Here is a 19396-nt window from a genome sequence, read left to right as displayed (position 1 = left end):
TCCATCTACTCTAATCACATACAAGCACAAACACATAAGCTCCTAATTGATCAAGCAGCAGTGACCCAATTCATCTCTGCACCATATTGACTGACTCGCCTTCTCTTGCTTACATTTTTGAGCATCTGCTCAATCTGCTGTGAAAACAATCTACGCTCTGCACAATTCAAACAAAAAAAATTCACAAGAAGACAAATTGGTATCAACAAATCGTAGCCACTCCAGTGAGAGATTCTAACACTTTTTATTATGGAGGAATCTGATGCTTTAAATGTAGACATTCACATTCGAACAAATATAAGATGCTTTTAAGGACTGTCCCTGGAGAGATCATTCTGTCAGGTCACCGATGAGAAACCAGCAGAAGCAACTACCTAGCAGATATTGGCCAAGGATAAAGACTAATAAAAAAAAAAGATAAGTTCACAACCGTAAGTTCACAAAATGTAGTATTAGTACTACCAAATCCTCATATGTGAGTTATGTCGTACGTGGGTTATGTTTAAAGAAAATATATTTTAGAACAAACTGAAAATCACTAAAACTTAATCTTCTTATTCTGGTAGCTAATAAACTTAGGGTTTAAGATGCTGTGGGTGGGACGGTGATAAAGTGGTTAGTAGTGTAGCTCCACAGTAAGAGGGTTTGAATCCCAGTGTGGAGTATGTTTCCCACCATGGTTGCCTAAGTTTTTCTTTGGCTCACTCCCATGGTATGAAGACATGCAGATTAGTGTTAGGTTCTCTTAAAACTGTTACTTTACTTTGACTTTTAATTAAATGTAGGTGTACGTGTGAATGGTTTTCCATCTCTGTATGTTGGCCCTATAGATAACAGATGGACAGTTTTAGATACTGTTAAATCATATACATCCTGATGTTTATACATTATGAATGAAAATACAAGATGTGACTATAAGCTGTCAGCTGCTGCTGCAGTGGAAACTTTCACAATAAAGTTCCTGTGGAAGAGCTGTTTCATGTTGCGTGTCGGAGAATGAAGCACCGACGGGCTTTGAAGAGGGAAAAGCAGCTAATTGCCCCATATTCAACACAAGGTGGTTTTGAAATCGCTCCATTTCTTTTTCAAAAGACGTTTCTCAAAGGTTCCTGCAGCTGATATCATGAGCTTATATAAGGTACTTTATGTCAGTTCTATTCAGTGAGGTCGAAGAAAACTATTTCCTGTTTTACAGTTTCTTCAGCTGTTTCATTCTGATACAATTAAAATCTGGTAATTTGAAGCAGTTTAAAAACTGGAAATCAAATAAGAAGCTATTTTTTACTCCTGCTGAAGAACTTAACCTATAACCCCGTAAACACAATACTACGTAAACGTCCCAATATATGGGCCACTTCATTTAGCTTGAACTGTTATTTACATTTCACAAGCATTTTACTCAAGGAGACAACATGTACTGCATATTTTCATGTCATCAATGTGTCATGAACTTTATTTCATGCCAGAAAACAATCATAACATCCACATAACAACTGTATTATTCATAAAAGAAATGAAACAAAGGGTGAACACAATCATTCATCTCTTTATCAGAGCGACCTAGGCTTCATAAAGTATCATACTGTACATTTACCAGTGTTCTACTACAGTTACTTACATCATTACATTATCTATTGTACACAATCGAATTACTTCTTATATCGTTACACATTAAACACCTTCTGCTTCTTTTCCGTACTCAAAATATAAACCTCTATGTGTGTGTACTGTGTGCCGTTTAACTCTTATTATACACTGCAAATGTAAAATAGTATAGAGTAACAGTACAGGCAAACTGCTCAGTTATTTGGTTAATTACCATCCACTATGTTTTCTCACTACACTTCAGTGCAGCTCTTGGCTTGATAACAGTTGATTCTACATTTTCAATAGACAATCTACAATAAACATCTGTTCGTCACAACTAGGTCCATGTTTCTTCTTTTTTTAAAGTGCAAAAGTGTCACACGGATGATAAAAGTGTAGATGCAGACCATTATCATTTATTAACTTGGTTCTATCTAACAGACACTTGGTAGCAAAGCTCTGAAGAGGACAACAAAGCACAGAACCACAGAGAGAACAAGGGAGGATGCAGGTGAACCCTGCCACTACGTCTGTTTTTGTTTGTACTGAAGAATGACGGATGAACAGATCAGTTGTTATTCATGTGTTTCTATTTTTGTGTCATTGACATTATATCTACTCTAAGATGCACATAGTTCTCATCAAAATAAACTATCACAGAGAATACGAAATCATGCAAATCTTTTTGTTCTTTTTATTTCTTGTGTGTCTATTTAATCAAGAGCAAGAAATGTGCAAATACAGAGGGGGAAAAAATATTGGGAACAGACCCTGATCACAAAATGAAAAATTTGCAATGCCTCTTCTCTGTAATCCAAGGTTTTAGTTTGTATCACTCATTTATCTCCTTTTTTATAACCTCGGAGCATGGCTTTGCAAAAACAACCCTGGTCATGACATGGGGAAAAAGTAGATTTCAAGGAACAAAAAGGAAAAAAAATATTCAATTGCTTTAACAATGTTAAATAACAGCTGCTCCGCTCTGTCAGTTGTTGTTCATAATCCACCAAGAGGCTGTGAAATGAAACACAAATATATATATCATTTTTTATGTTCTTTACCTGAGATAAATCAATCAGAAAACATTTCTATATTCCATGGGAATAATAATCCCAGAATAGGGGATATTACAACTACAAAAAATAAACAAACCGGATTTATGTGAGATTTTGTGCATGGAAGAGTGAAGTTAGAGATGATTGTTAAAAAGTTAGAAGGTCCGATCTCTACCTGGGAGGAGCATGGTGGAGACCATCTCCGGCTCTTCCAGTGAGTCGATAATGCAGCGCAGGAAAGTCTTACTGATGGACGACTGCAGGTAGCTGAGTGGAAACAGGGATGGAAGGCATGAGACTGCCGTTTGACCGACACATTTTGGCTCATGCACTGAAATTCTCCGAATGTTTTTTCTGGTTTTAATATGACGTGAGACCTTGTGTGATCCTACCTCATCCAGGAGAGACGATCCTGCCAAAATTCATACATGATGAAGCATGATCTGTCTGGCAGGTTCTGGACTGAAACGCTGAAAATAAAAACACAAAGGGAGACAGAGAGAGACAGAGATGGAGGGAGGGAAGGAGGGGTCATGGTGCATGTTTGGGAAAATTGAAATGATTGGAAGTGGCTGCTTGAAATCACAGAGAGCTCCTGAGGACAAACAAAGGCACTCAGGCAGAAAACGGAACATACTGCAGATTGTTTAGCTGGCTGTTGGTGGCGTCTGTGTAGATTTTGAGAGCTTGCTGAAACTGCTCCACGTCTCTCTCCTTCACAGACATTTGCCTCTGAACCAGAAGAATGTTCTAGAGCAGAGTGAGAGAAAACAATTACAGATGACATCGTCAAACTCAGTAGAGCGTGTACCTCTGCCAACAGTCCCCTGAGATATCAGCTCCCTAAATGTGCCTGATCTCTCGCTATGTTAAATAAAGTGAACAAATGACTGGATCCATCACCTGAACTCCACACCAAAATTCAATGGGTTCTTCCCTGACTCACACCAAATCCTTACACCAAATTTAGCAGAAATCCATTCGACTGTTTTTGTGTAATCTTGCTTATAAACAAACAAACAAACAAAAGAAAGGGGGTGAAAACCTCACTGGTGGAAGTAATAATGTCCGTTCCAGCTATTTTTTAAAAATCATACAAAATTCACATATAATGCATTAAAACACTTTGCAACAATTGACATATACTGTATACATACTGGTGAACCTATATTTCTCATGTTTGACTCACCGATTTATACGTCCCTGCTAACGTGTCCTCTTTGAGGGGCTCAAGATGTGGACTCTGAAAATGGGGCATAAATATTTCAGTAAGACATGAGCAGAACAACAAATAGAAGTGAAATGAATCCAGCAGAGGCGCAGAATGACCTCTGGTTACAGCCTGCCACAAGGCATTAGCTCTCACAAAGGAAGTGATAGCCACATTTGTATTAACTCTCCAACAGCCTCACTCAGACTGTGGTATTCATTCTACATGGCCACGATAAGATAAAGTATTAGTGCATTAGTAGGTTTGTTACTTATCCTCGCAGTGCTGATATCTAACCTGGGAAAAAGCCTCATCTCCAATCTCAGATGTATTTTTGAAATGTAAATCTGCTGTCACAGACTGATGCATAAGTATCTGGATATATGCGTTAAGCATTACATTTTCAAACAACCATTGCTCATTGAAACCTCTTCGAGTGTGGAGCAATGCAGGTTTGCACTTTGTGTAAATCATATGTTGTCAGTGACATCTCACACGAGCATGCTAACAGAAAACATGAATGCAAAAGCCATAACACAATGGCAAAAACCACAATACAACTACTAAAGCCACACAGCGAAGACACAACAGAAGTCAGCCATCGTTTGTGAAAACCCAGTGAAGCAAGTCCTTGCATTAAATTTGATGCTTGTCTATTTGAGGTGTTAAAGGGATAGTTCACCGAAAAATGACAATTCACTCATTATCCACTCACCACTATGCCGGAGGGGTGGGTCAAGTGTTTGAGTCCACAAAACAGTCTCAGGGGTAAACAGCGTTGCAGCCAAATCCAATACAATTAAAGTAAAACGTGACCCCTGACAGCCTCGCTTGCAACACTTAGATGACACCACACGAGCAGTATGGAGACATGTTATATTTTTTATGTTACTTTATTAAGAAGAAGGAGTCACCGTTGACTTGTATTGGATTTGGCTGCAACACTGTTTACCCCTGAGACTACAGAAGCATGTTGTGGACTCAAACACTTCACCCCCTCCATCGGCATAGTGGTGAGTGAATAATGAATACATTTTTATTTTTCGGAGAACTACCCTTTAAAGTATGAGTGCATGGAACACCCAAAGAGGAAGAACGCACCTGCACCATAACACCGCAAATAGACAAGCATCAAATTTTAAGCATGGTTTTCACAAACAACTGCTCATTAAAAAACAGCATGTATCTCCCTTCGTGTCATTGTCAGTGTCCAATCTTGCTCGCTGCAGTTGTGTTGTGGCTTTTGCATTCATGTTTGCTAGTAATGTGCTTGTATGAGACGTCTCGGCCGCAGTAAAAATCATCCTCTCTGACAACATGTTAGATCCTACAACAGAGCAGACACTGTTGAGCCAGCTGAGCCTCTGCAGATTTCATACAAACCTCACACTCCAGTTTGTCTATGAGTTCCTCCAGCTGGTTGATCTGGGAGCCCCAGTGGTTGTCTGGCTCCACACTGACCCCTGAACCCAGAAACAAGATATGAGCACGACAAAAAGAAACAGTATCTTGTCTCTAGGTTCTTGTCCAAAGTCTGCACTCTACTTTTTCTGTATTTTAATCTCAGCGTTCCTTGCAGTGTACCTGTGGTGAGCATGCCAGAGTAGGGGTCAGTGGGAGAAAGACACATGTTCTTTTGGATGCGTCGGCCGGGACGCTTGGCCACCCTCTGGATGGGCAGGTCCTGGGGTGTCTTCAGTATCCTCCTCCCTGTGCAGCCTTGGTCATGAACAGCCTCCATTGCACAGTCAAGGGATGACTGCAGAGACTGTAGCTGGGTGGTGGTCTCCCTCAGGAGGAAGCGCGTCACAAACTGACCCAGCACTGATGAACCCTGGTACTCCTGTAGAGTATAAATGAAGGACAATGACTGGTCATAATGTAGATAAAACATATTCTTCTATTTTGTCCTAGAACTCTTTCTTGTGTCTTTCGGTTGTATTATTGTTTTCTATTGCAGTAGTTTGACAAGAGGAGCTGAGTTAAAATAACATTATTCCCACCTGCCCACTTAAAACATTCATGGTGTGTGCATGTCACAGTTAATTGAAGTGGAAAATGGAAAGAGCTTTTATAATAATATATCGGTGCCTGGTGCTGGTTTTCAGGGACCTTTCTCAGCTTCAGTGTAACACATGTGTGTAACTTGTGTTTTTTTTTAGCTGTGTTACTTCACATTAAGAGTCTGCTAGCCCAGCTTCCTGTGGTGCAAAGAAATTGGGTTCAGGAGAAAATGAAAAGGAGACGTTTGGAAAACGACCATGTTTCAAATCTGTTTTTTTTTTCTCAGCAGCAGCGACGAGACGCTGCACTACATGAGTAATGTACATTTAGTCCTTTTCTCAATTTCTCTCTGTGACAACACAGAGGATGTTTTCGTTTTATACCAGAGCACCACAATCACGCAGAAGATACATTTTACACATTACGAAAGATTTATAAACCAGAGTCTGTGGAAAACCTGCACCAATATTTTTGAGGATGTCAAAATATGGCAAAAAGATTCATGTGTAGCCAACAGTAAAAACAGGAGTTGCACCACACCATGAAATTCTTACTTGGCTTGTCCTCCACTGTCACAAGATTAAACACAGAAATAAGAATCGAACACAGAAATAAAATACAAATAAAGAGTTGATTTCAATTCAAGATAAATATTCAAAGCGTGTTGAGAGAAAAAAGCAAAGACGTCAGCCACAGGGCGCATCCTCATATTCCTCTAAAGACTTCAACCCCCTCTTCTATTCTTATCGTTAAAAATGTGTGCGCCCGGGACTTGGGTTCTGTCCAATCCCAGAGAAGACAAGTATTGTCGCCCCCTTCTCCGTTATCTGAAATATACTGTTCTCAAGGTGTTTTCTAAAATGTTGTGTTTTGAACCCTCTGGGCCACCGTATATATATCTAGAGAAGGGGAAAGTACAAGAAATAGAGAAAAGGGAGATAATGAAGATGGGTGAACAGAGAAAAGAAGATAACAATACAGAGAGAAAAGTATGTGTCTGATTGAATAATGGACTGATTTAAAAAGAGGGATAGAAACTAAAAGAGGCAGAGATGAGAGCAGCTGAGAAATTGCGAGATATGAGTTTCTGGTGCAGTTTTGACATCAGGTCAGATGGATCTATTCTCTCCTCTTACTTTAACTCCTCTCTCTCTTGCTGCCATCAGTAAAACCCACTTCGTGCACTGCAGTGAAAATAAGTCACTGCAGTGAAACGGGCGCATTATACGGCTGCGTCCACATCCACACATGTATCTGTTCACAGACTGCGCCCCACCTTTGTAAGCCGGCTGAACGTGGAGGGTTATGTAAGCGCTGATAAAGACGGAGCTGAGCTATTGATTGTGTCTTAGTGGAAGTTCTCTGATGACCTGACCTCAGCGTTTTCCCCTAAAACAGCAGGACTGCTCTCTGCACGTCTCTTAGCCCTGCAGCATCTCATAGTTTACAGTTCTGCTCAGCTAAGCAGAACAAATATTTCATATCGCTCTGATTAGCATGTTTCACAATCTAAGGGTGAACGTCTGATGGGAATTTGTGTCTCATTTTCTCAAAATACATAATCTAAATTATTATTATTAACATATTTTTATTAACCAGTTTGCTTCTTTATTTGCTTTTATTAGAGTATTTACTTTTCATAAATCTCATTTTGGAACATGGATATAAGAACTTAAATAAATAAAAGAAATCATACTGGACAGCGGTTTTTAAATGGAAAGCAGATCATTTCTTCATGTCCTTTGCGCTGTATGTGATCTTGTGAAGATGAGAAACACAAAGGCAGTAATAACAGCAGTAATAACATGTAATTATTAGGCAGTCTTATGTAAGATAACGTATGCTTGAATGTGCATATTATGGAAAACAGCATACATTTTCATGTTGAAGTACACAGATGCTTGGCATTAATACTGAAATCATCTACTGTGATGTGAAAGTTCATTCTATCTGATGCTGAACACTCAATCCATTAGTTGGATGATTTATCAGATTAGTTGGTCAAATTACTCAGAAACGGCTTGAATGCTGAACATTTCCTTTGTTCAATATTTTTGGTTCAATGACTTCATCATCATCCACAGATGTACTTCATGCTTCTTGCTAAATACCTCTGCAAAGGAAGTTTGTTTGTTTTTTTGAAGGGCAGGGAAGATTCGGATCCAGGATTTTTTTCTTTTTTCTTTAACATTGCAGGATAGAGAAGTTTTTGACATTTTAATTAAAATAGTTAAGTTTGAATTTTGATGAAATCAAATGTATTGTATGTATGTATGTATGTATGTATTGATGAGATCATACAATTGTGCTGATCCATATATGGCTGAATGAGAACTGCCTATTCTTAAATTATGAACCCAAAATACTCTTTAACTTCTCAGTGTTTGCCATACAACGTGAGATCCGATCACAAATGGTCACTGGAGACGCGTGTGGAAACTTCTAATTCCAGTAGAGCTGTTTCCTTGTGATCGGATTACTCGAGGTCCATGATGATGATCGAAATAAACATGATACAGCAGCATCCAAAGCAGTACTGTACACAACTGACATAAAAACACCAAGAAGAGATCGCTCACCTCTTTAGTTTTGTCCATGGCCTTCAAAATGGCCACATTCAGCTTTTCCAGAGCAGAGAGGACATTGACGTATTCTCCCAGATGTGGACTGAAGTACTCTGGAGGAGAAAACACATTAAGCACCTTCCACATGGCTTGAGTGTGATCAGCACACTAGTCGGTGGTGTTTTGCCACAAGAGTGAAGTGAATCAATACTGACACTAATGGCATTAAATGGAATTAAAGCTGTTTGGCCGACACCATAATTACATCTTAAATACTGAGTCTCTGAGATGGGGGCATGCTTGGGTTTGAGTTATGGTCATCATCAGGCAGCTGGAGCCCAATGGAAGAGTTAAACCCATGAAACCTTGACATGTGAAGTTTGGAGAGCGACACTGACAGAACGCTTCGTAAGATGATGCAAGAATGATACATAATTACCTGAGAGTTTGTCTATGTCCAGGTTGCTGTGAAGAACGATGGCAACAGAAAGAAGAGACAGATTGATTGTAAGTAAGAACATAAGATAAGAGATTCATTATTATGATTATTATACCACATTCCCCCATTTTATACAATTCAAACAAAGACAAAACAATGATAATGACTCTGGTGATAATCAGACTTTTAATGCAATGTCACTTTTGGAAAAGAAATGTCAATCACACTATCAAATTAGTTCCAATCATTTCAGAAAATAGGGTTTAGTTTGGTTACTTTAATCAAAATCTAGTTTTAATATATGATATAGAGGATTTAATGCACTTCACAAGTTGTTTGCACTGTTTTGCAAATTCTTTGTTGTTTCCCTTTTTGTGTTTATTTTTTTGAAGTTGAAAAAATGCGCATAAAGTTGAGCTATATTAAAATGCCAGAGATAAATCTCTAATATGTAGGTGGTGTTAAAGCTTCAGCCGAGGAGGTTATCAACATTTGTTTGTTTGTTTGCAGTATAATGTAAAAAAGAATACTAGACAGATTATCACAAAACTTGGTGGAAGGATGCAGATTGAGTCAGGTAAGATGTACCTGATCTCAATGTATGTTCACACAATATGATGATAATCTGGCCAGAGGCATGTGATCTCAGAGTGCCCTTAGTCCTTCACTGTGATTGGTTGGTACGTCAGCGATGGCAACAGCACATCATGATATTTCACTGCACTGCTATGCCACCAAATGTTTGTTATCATTATAACTGTGAGCTGATGGCACAGGCAAATGTTGACAGATTTGAAAATCAAATTTTTGCTCATCAGTGTACAAACACTGTGCTGCAAACTCCTTCATGTCAGAAATGAGACTCTCTCTCTGGAATATTGACATAATCTCCACTGAAGTGAAGTGTTGTCGTCTCGGTGCCAGGCAGCAGGAGAGCAGGAGGAGCCGCAGATGGCAGCAGAGTTGGAGGACGTCCAAGCTGAAGATGAGCTTACTCTTTCTTCTGCCTGTCGATGGAGTAGTACAGCTCCTGCATCTGCTCGTCGGTGAGGATACCATCAGTGAAATACGACTGGAACTCCTCCAAGGACAGCTTCCCGTCGTCTGAAAGAAGACACACCCGTTAAAACGATACCCCACCGAAGCCTGAGACCTTTTATCACCTTAATGAAGAGTTTGTCAATTATTCAACACAATGGGATGAGGCTCATTTGGATTCATGATCCTAGGAAGATAACGGTGCTGCTGCTGCAAATGAAAGTATCGGAGCATCAATCAGCACTGTCGTGAAATCTTCTCTTTGTTTGTGATTGATTATTAGGATCCACCCATTCATTATTTATACATTTAACCTTTTTAGGGTAGTCGGGGGAGCCAGCTGACATTGGACAAGAGGCAGGGTACGCCGTGGACAGGTCACCGGGGATCACAGGGTCAACTTACAGAGACAAACAACTGTTCACCCTCGTTCCTGCATACGGTCAATTTCAAGTCTCCAGTTAATCTAACACCAATCTGCACCCAGGCAGGAGAACATGCAAACCTTTCTGTGAGACGACAGTTTTATTTCATTCAATAGACACAAAGGCTTCATTAGGGTGAGCATCGTCTGCCTTTGAGAAGCAGCGTCAGGGGCTGTGTGCTGCAGCGCTCACGGCGCACTGATGAAATTGGGAACACACAGGGACTGAAGGCTGGCTTGAGCCGTCACAGCTGAGCTCACTTTAACGCACCAACTTCAGATGTTAATGAGATCTCATCAGCTTTGCTCTGTAAGCACTGAAACCTTTAGAGACTGAGCTCTCAGATCCCTGCCGGCCAGCCTAGCTCTGACTGATAGAAGCCTGAGCCAACAGTAAATCATCTGTGAGCTGGAAGGAACTTTTATTTTGACACACTGTGGTTGGCTTCAGACATGATGCATTTTGCTGCAAAGACTTTTATGACAAATTCCCAGAAGAGATTTGATACAGTCTGCATGTCAAATAAATATTAAAGCGGAAATTGTTTTGCAATGAAGCTATTAGAGGAGGAAGAATCATAATTCCACTCTCAAACTACTGTGTGAAAAAAATCGTCTTTCCACATGGTGTAGGAGTAAACACAATCTGTTGCACCTCTGACTCATTCTGCAGCCTTCTCCATCAGAGCCGCCTTGTTGTAGATTCACTTCAAATTAGAGACAGCCTGCAAACAAGTCACAGTGCACATACAGCTCAGATGGCTCATTATGCAAGTGTTCACGGTTTCTCAGAGAGCGAGGCTGCAGCAGTAGAAGGGTGGTCTCAAAAGCAGGAGGACAGTGGTCTGGCCGGCATGTGGAGGATTTGTTGCAGATTTCATCATCGGAATAGAATGTGCAGAAATAAGCACTGGAGATAAAATGAAAATCGAATGTGTTTATTATAGAATCTGTGAGACCTCGTCCTGAAAAAAACTAATGCATTGGCCGGGTTCAACAACAATACATTGCCTCGAAGCAAGCTGGGAAGCTCAGCTGGGAAGCTGAGCTTAAAAACTCATATAAAAATGAAATGTTTCAGAAAGTACTGAAAACTAAATGTTAGTAGAAAAACTCATTGAAGTATTTTAGTATAAATAAAGTTAAATCAATCAAATGATTCAAGTAGACACATTGTTATGTATTAATAATGAATTAGAGTGAACCTTTAACCTAAAGGAAACTAAAATTCGGTTTGATAATCAATTCACATGTATTTCTGTTTCTGAAATGTACACATCTTTCATGTTTATCATGTAAAACCCTGTGTGCTACTATAATAGCTGACAACACGTTTCCCTTCATATAAAAACCAGTACAGAGATTAAACACTGTACAGTTTTTATTAAATGCCTAGTACAGAATTTTTTCACATTGTGAAATGTGGTCAAAATGGATGTTACAATGTGACTCGTCAACGTGTAACTTTATTGCTGCTGTACCACACAATGTATTGTATTATGTGAGGAAAAGAACTGGTTTATCTCAGCAGTCAGTTCTCACAAAGGCAGATTTAATTAGAGAATATTCCCGTTTTGCTGTATTTATCCCTGAGGTTTGTGACTAGCAACTGCTCATCACCTCTGTGGGAACATCTCGTTGTTTGCTCAAACTGGTGATGAATCAGTGCCTCACGACCGACACACGGCAGCTAATTGTCTCATTTCACACTGAATAAACCCGCAGCTCGAACTGTGACCAAAAATGAAAAAGTCTCCCTGCACTGAAGCTTGTATCTTTTAAGGAACACATTTCCTTGAGGGAATCCGAAGCTAAAAGTGCTAAAACAAAAGCAGCAACAATAATGCATGAAGTCCTGTGGTGCAGCGCAGCGATAAAAGCAGACTGGGGAGTAAACATTGGTCTCAAATAATGAGTTATTTATCAGTGTTGTTCTGAACTTCCTGTACATGTTCCCTCAAAGTCCAGGTGTCAAAAATGTTTGGACTAGATTTGCAAAAACTAATTGACGGAAAGACAAATAATAACTAAATAACTATATTTTGATGATCAATTTTTTTGACCTTTTTGACAGTTTCTTAATATGTTTTATTTGAAAATAAAAGCAAACTTCCTCATGAGCTTCTTAAATAAAGACCAAACATAAATTGGCTGTTGAGAAAAATGTCTTTAGAACAAAATAATAGGTGAGGTCAACTTAAAATGATGGATTAAAATAAATCACTTTTTTATAATTCTTAATTTATTTTAGTGAAGTAAACTTGGATCGAAAACTAAATTCCAGTCGGGTTTAGGTCAGATTCAGCTTATTTTCTGTCATGGCTCAGTAAAATCCAAACAAAAATGTTTGGAATGGACGGCAACATTATCTAATTATCTAATCTAATGGATAAATAATCATTATTTTGAGTTTTTTTATCTACTTTTTTGATTATCATTTCATAATTTTTCTGATTTTCTGATTTTTCTGATCTGATTAAAAGCATATTGAATGTGTTTCAAAAATACAGGCAAATTTAAAAACATCCTTGTGAGCTTCTCGCAATAGAGACCAAACACTGTAACGCTAATGAAGAGAAAAATGTTGCTTTAACTGAAGCTGACAGTCGACCATCCAGAGCTGCAGCACTTTTGTTCCTCTCTGCATCCTGAGAGGATTCTGCTGCGCTCCACAATCCTCTCCGCAACAGAGCTGAATACAGCATTAATTAAAAGACTGCAAGTGGACAAATTGGTGGAGGGGAAACCTCACAGTCATGCTTATCATCTACTATCTAGAGGTTAAATCCAAGTGCACATGATGCACTGATTCGCCACCTTTCTAAAACATCCTTCCTGTGCTTTGTATCAGTTTGTTATCGTCACATTAATGACTCATCAATACATGTTACTGACTCGACTTCTTCCCAGGAGTCCTTGTGCATTAGAGAGTGGATCAATTACAACCAGATTGCTTAAGTATACAAAATGCCTACTCACATATAGTACTATTACACAGAGTACCTCTATCATTAAAATTGTCATTACTGCTCCCTTCATCTCTGGCAGACATTTTGTAGAAATACTTTAAACATTGACACACCACTCCATTTATGTTAGATGCTGTGTTTCCTTCTGAATGTTGTAAATGTTATTGTGTTAATGAGCTCATCTATATGAGACATCTATAGCGCTTCTGTTCGTCCTATAGGAGAGGGATCCCTCACATGTGGCTCTCTCTGAGGTTTCTGCATGTTTTTTAACACCATGATTTTTTGAGGGTTAAGGACAGAGGAAGTAGCACCTTGTAAAGCCCTATATGAGGCAAATTGTGATTTGTGAATATGAGCTATACAAATAAAATTTGATTGGTTGAAATATGAGCAGCTTGTTTTATTTTTTAAAACAGTCAGTGGCCATGTCAAATCATTTCTTCACTCCACTGCTTGTGTGAAGGGGTCAGCTCAGATGATAATATTCTGTTTGTCCCCTGAGGGCAAATCTGTAACTAATCACAAATTGCACCGCCCTCCCATCAAAGCTCATTTATCTCAAAAGACAAGTTGCTGACTTATCATGCCTCTCAGTGGATTTTCCTAATGACATATCTAAGAAAAATTAGATACCATTGATCACACTTTTCTGTTTCATCTCGTCACATTGTGAATCCATGTGTGCATCTCTGAACTCAATGTGCAGCAACATAAATGTTCTCAGCACGAGGCTGGAAAAAAGAAAGCTTTTGATCTTTACTTCAAATTCTTGCATGAAAACAATTTTCTTTTAAAAACTCCTCATTACATTAGCATGGAGGCCGAGAATGCAGCGGGTTGGTAGGCAGCCCTCATTATGTGGTAAGTCTGCAGTGCTCCAGGCGTATCATGGCAGCCCACTCACTGCTGATTGGAAGAAGGCACTTTCCTCACGGGTGCACGACTCAGTGAGTTTGTGAGGAGGACGAGGACCAAACAGAGCTCGGCTGCAAATTAAAGATAACTACCACGAACGTCAAAGAAGAAAGCGGCGGGTCAAAGAACACAAGGAGCCTGGAGCTTCACAAAAATATATTTCATATAAGCACATGTGTTCAAATGTCGCACCTTTGTCATTATGTTTTACTGCTAATCCACAAACTAATCACCTGAGATGAGACTTAAAATTCCTTTATGTCTAACACACTTCCATAACAACAGCCCAAGAGGAAACACATCTCTTCTCACAGTCTCTTCAATAATTCAACTGAAGGATTTTTTTGTATCTAAATATCTTCACACGAGCTGTGAGACACCGCAAACAACCTCTGCACATGGCAGCGCACGTTCTTATGTAACAAATTTCCACTCCTCCTGCAGAAATTGATCGCAGTCGAGTATATATAGTCTAAACGTGCATTAATAACCTCCCTCTTTTGCATTTTACACTCCATTAAATGGAGATGGGGCGCATGAATAAAAAAGTAAGAGCTAAAACATTTCCCTGTTTGCCAGAGCTGCCTTTCATGCAGAGCTGGATGCTCCATGTTTATCCCAGAAGACCTTGGGTGTCTTTTGAAGTAAAGAGGGGATTTAAATGTAACAGTGTAACACATTAATCAGACGTAATAGTGACATGTTTGCAGGGGGGAGGCATTAAATTCACATTGGGTGCAAATGTGTTTTCAAGTGACACCTGAGGCCATCTACTGAATAGCAACTTTATTTCTACTGCAAAATTGCAATATTTGTATAATATTTCGTGGAGATGAGCACTGCATGGTGAGCAGAGTTCATCCTGCAAACTCCAGTCACACCACAAACCAAAAAAATATGCAGCTGCCCCTGACCTTGGTTATTTGAGTCCATTCTGTGTGGATCTCTCAGGGATGACAACAAAACAGAAAGATAAGATCCAGCTCGGTCACCTCAATCCCCTCAGAGCTGAAACAGACTGCCTGTCTGAGCACAGCCATCAAAACTGTGCCTTTTTTCCCTCTGCATCATATTTGTGTGTCTCATTTTTTTATTGTGTGCAGTTGAGACTTAATTAGCCATATAATATCCAATTAGCTGTGCATTTTGTTTACTCACCGTTTTTGTCTGCCCGGCGGAATATCTGCAATTAAAGAAGATCATGTTTAGATGTTTAGCTCTGGAGTATTTGCACTAAGACAAAATATAATTTGGAGCAATTCAAATTAAATACAGTGTCTTTGTGCAGTAACAAAAGCTTGCATATGTATAGATATATATAAAAGAGATCAAATACAAAACACATGCAAGTTAGATTGTTGTTATTGAAGCAGTGATGTAATCTAACCGATGTGAGGCAGTCCATCTATTATATTATTTTATACATTTCTCTTCGTGTATCCACAGGACTACATTAAGAGGTGCTGCAGTTTCCACATTTAAAAAACAAAAGAGACCTGACATGAGAAATCTCAGGAAATGAGACGTGACATTTGAGTGCATCAGAGAGAAGCGTTGGAACGATTCCTTTCTCTCTGAGCACTGAAAACGACCGCGCCCTTTTAAGATATATTTTTACATGGTTTTGATCAAAACCTGCACGAGCAGGAAGCTTTCTCTCATTTGACCAGTGAACGCTGCAATAGAAGCATTAATGAAACCTGAACCTTTGAGAAGTCCCATCTGTTTGTGGAGTGTGAGGTATCATGTGTGAGATCAGAGTGGCAGCTCTTTCTTCTTTTTTTATTTCTGCTCCATCACCAATCACGTGTGGACCGATAGAGTCCAGTGGCTGTTTGATTAGTGAGTGGAGCGGTGCACTCACTCATCCAGCTGTCACCTCTCAGGCATATTGAGGACCTGAACACACTCTGCTCAACATCCCTCATCCACTCAAGACATCTAAGACTCCCAGAAAATCCATTCCAGTAAGAATAGCACTGTACAAGTATACACCACACAAAACATGGCATTGAATTTGTAAGTAACCTGTAAGTAACCTGTCCTATAAATTCTAATCCAGAGTAAACTTAAAGGAAATCAAGTATATATGCTCTGGATGTATTAAATGCAGAGTGCACAGAATATTTTGCAAATAATTTATATGGGGTGTATTGATTAATTAGACTCACTGTGAAAGTGAAAGTCTGAATTAATATACACCATTACTCTGATGTTTATACAGTTTATGGACAGATTTATTTGAAAAGTCAGCATTGAGAACAACATACATTTAACAAAACATAATCCAGACTTAATATTCACTATGATGGATTAACTCCAGCTAAAACTGAATATATGGTTCCTAAATGGTTGTCACCAAGATATATAGGCTACTGAATTGGACAGTAGAGTTGAAAACATATATACTTCTAACTATAACTCTTAAATGCTATCAGTCAATAGTATTTAGGACCAATAACATCTATAAACAACACACAATCAGTGACAAAAGTATGACTCACATAGATAAAACAATAGAAATCAAGTAAATGAGTGTGTGAGTGAGGGTTAGTCTGTATAATGAATGTTAAATGAATTTTACCTGTAAGCTACAGGAAGAACCATTCAGATGCTTATTCTTGTCAACAGATTTAACTTCAGCTAAAGACATATTTTCAAAACCTTTCTTTGGCATCTGTGTGATGAGCACGGATCACAACTTCTGAATGCAGTTGATGGGATTGAACCTGGAGGCTGAACTGTCGCCGTAAATCCTCCTCTAAAACACAGAAGTGCTGATGTGGGCATCCTGTCTAAAAGGCATCAGAGGAAGTCAACAGGGAGTCGCTCCATAAAATGTGGGAAACTAAATGAGAGCAATAAACATCCGTCCAGGAGAAAACCTGAGGAGCGGAGATTTACTGGCCTTCACTCCTCCTTTGTGCTGCTAAGTGAGCGGGTCTGCTCCCACAGAGCTGATGAAGATCTTCTAAGAGCAATACTAGTTAAATGGCGTGCTGCTCTGCTGTAAGTCCTATCTCAGCGGGTCCCCGGGGCCAGTTATATGCCACACTGAGTCCTATTGAGCACCTTAGAACTACGGCACCGAGGAGCAACCCGCACTGCGAGGACATCTCCAGCATCTCAGCTACACGAAACAGCACTAAAGGACAGCACAGCTTCCCGTCAGCCTCTGAAGATCATTATCTCAGAATTGGCAGCAAAATGACTCTCAGGGACGTTAAAAGCTTTATCTTCTTCAAGTGAGCAGTAATGAGCAGAAGGGAAAAAACACGAGAATTTTACAGAGAGAAATTGGAACACATGAAGATCATTTCTTTTTCAGGAAGTAAACAAATATAGAAAGATTGCAGTGGAAAGGTATTTTAGTGAGATCTCACAAGAATAAATGATTATCCACTCTATCATAAGAAATGCAGCATTGGGCTGCAGAACAGATCCTAAATGCATTTAAACCAAATTGCTGCAGTCTGATGTTCCGTTTGCCAATAATCTGCCTGAACGGGAAACAGAATTTTATTTAATTTTAGTTATTTGTAATATTATCATTCAACTATATAGAATTATACTGCATGCACGCATTAGTATTGCTATATGGAGGTACTGCATGTTCATGCAGCTGAGTGTGTAATCCAACCCTCTCTCAACTGCATGTGCAATATAATGATTAAATAATTCAAACTATAAGATCTTTCTATTTTTACTGTTTATGAAGGGGAGGCTGCTCATTAGAAATATACATGACACCACCTCATGTTTTATTCAGACAATAAATGACGTTTCATCATCCAGGGTACACCACCAATGTCATGACCCGTATTATCATATGAGAGAAAAACGGAAGTAAAATGCGTAAAAACGTAGAGAGAATCAGAAGCGTGTGCGTGTCAGACGACGGGCACGTCTTTTGTTATTCACGCACGATCAGGCGCTCACCTTTCTAACATAATAGGGCTACTGTACATCATGCGTTCAGGTCAATCATTCATAGAATAAGAGCAGAACGGAGGAGACTCGTGGAGACACCCGTGCGTAAAATGAACCAAATTTCTAAACCGTGCAGCACATTAAAAATAAAACGACAACAGTGTGATGGCTGGAGCTGTGAAAGTGCAGACTTACATCATGGAACATAGAGGTGCCTTGGTTTTGGTTGTGGTCCAGCTCCTGCTGCCTCCTCAAGTGTTGGTGCTTTGCAGATTGGAGACACATGGTGATCATCTCTGTGCACGCCAGCATTGTTGCTTCTTTCGATGAGATCCCTAATTTTCAGATTGTGTCCCCGTGTTGTGTTGTCCTTGTCAGGGTGGATGGAGGGTGTTGGTGCTGTGATCCAGTGAGGATGAGACAGAGCCCTGATGCTGATGCTGCTACCCCCCTCTCTCTCTCTCTGCTGCTGCTGCTGCCCGGTGCCCAACGACGTCTGCACGTCGTCAGCAGAAGAAAAAACTGACAACTCCGCCTCTACACGAGCAGCAGCAGCAGCAGTGGTACATGAAGAGCCTGAGGAATGCTCCATCTGCTGGTGAGGACACACACACGCACACACACACACACACACACACACACACACACACACACACACACACACACACACACACACAGTGTAGGATAAACAGTTCATAAGAGAATATGCTGTTGAAAAAATTAAAAGGACAGGCAGTGTTTATATTCTGAAATGTCTTAAAAATACTTCTCGGAGGATCAATACTCCCATTATTTTCCAAAGAACTTTTTTTGAACAATAATTGTTGAGTTTTTCGAAAATACAAAGCAGATTGTAACACAGGGATAAAATATCAGTTCAGATGTCAAGTTAATTTATGTCATTCCAGCCATAGAGCAAACATATAGTGGAAAGAAATTCATGTCTCTAATCTAACTGCCTTTATGTGTAGATGGAGTTTTTTCATTCATGGGGGTGCATGAATAATATTTTTTGATAATATACAATAACAAATACTTCAAAACAATAACGTCAGCACCTGATTATGCACTCAGATGTGTCACAAGAGGAGGACTGTTGACTAATAAACATCAGCATCTGTTTACGGCTACATTATTGTGCAGTTGGACAATGCAGCATTTCTACATTTAACAACTCAGACATCAAAATGAGACGTCGATCACTGAGTCATGAAACATGGCAGAGCATGTCAGAAAACTTTATTGGAAGCTTATCAGC

At 39.5% G+C, this 19396-nt stretch overlaps 1 protein-coding gene across 1 annotated transcript; it reads right to left on the bottom strand.

Moving 5' to 3' along the window:
• Positions 1-1413: 1413 nt before the first annotated feature.
• LOC109630535 (N-terminal EF-hand calcium-binding protein 1-like) lies at positions 1414-18650 on the bottom strand. Its single transcript, XM_020088791.2, has 12 exons — positions 18334-18650; positions 15367-15391; positions 9855-9963; positions 8860-8885; positions 8436-8533; positions 5437-5695; positions 5236-5315; positions 3832-3885; positions 3280-3392; positions 3035-3112; positions 2818-2909; positions 1414-2601 (listed from the first exon to the last, which is right to left on the bottom strand). The coding sequence occupies exons 1-12, from the start codon at positions 18448-18450 to the stop codon at positions 2573-2575; spliced, it is 1080 nt and encodes a 359-aa protein (XP_019944350.1). The 5' UTR covers positions 18451-18650; the 3' UTR covers positions 1414-2572.
• Positions 18651-19396: the final 746 nt, after the last annotated feature.

The sequence above is a fragment of the Paralichthys olivaceus genome, chromosome 6, assembly GCF_024713975.1.
Source record: "Paralichthys olivaceus isolate ysfri-2021 chromosome 6, ASM2471397v2, whole genome shotgun sequence".
NCBI classification, from domain to species: domain Eukaryota; kingdom Metazoa; phylum Chordata; class Actinopteri; order Pleuronectiformes; family Paralichthyidae; genus Paralichthys; species Paralichthys olivaceus.
Note: the sequence above shows the minus strand (reverse complement) of the source record. Positions and strands in the feature narration are given on the sequence as shown.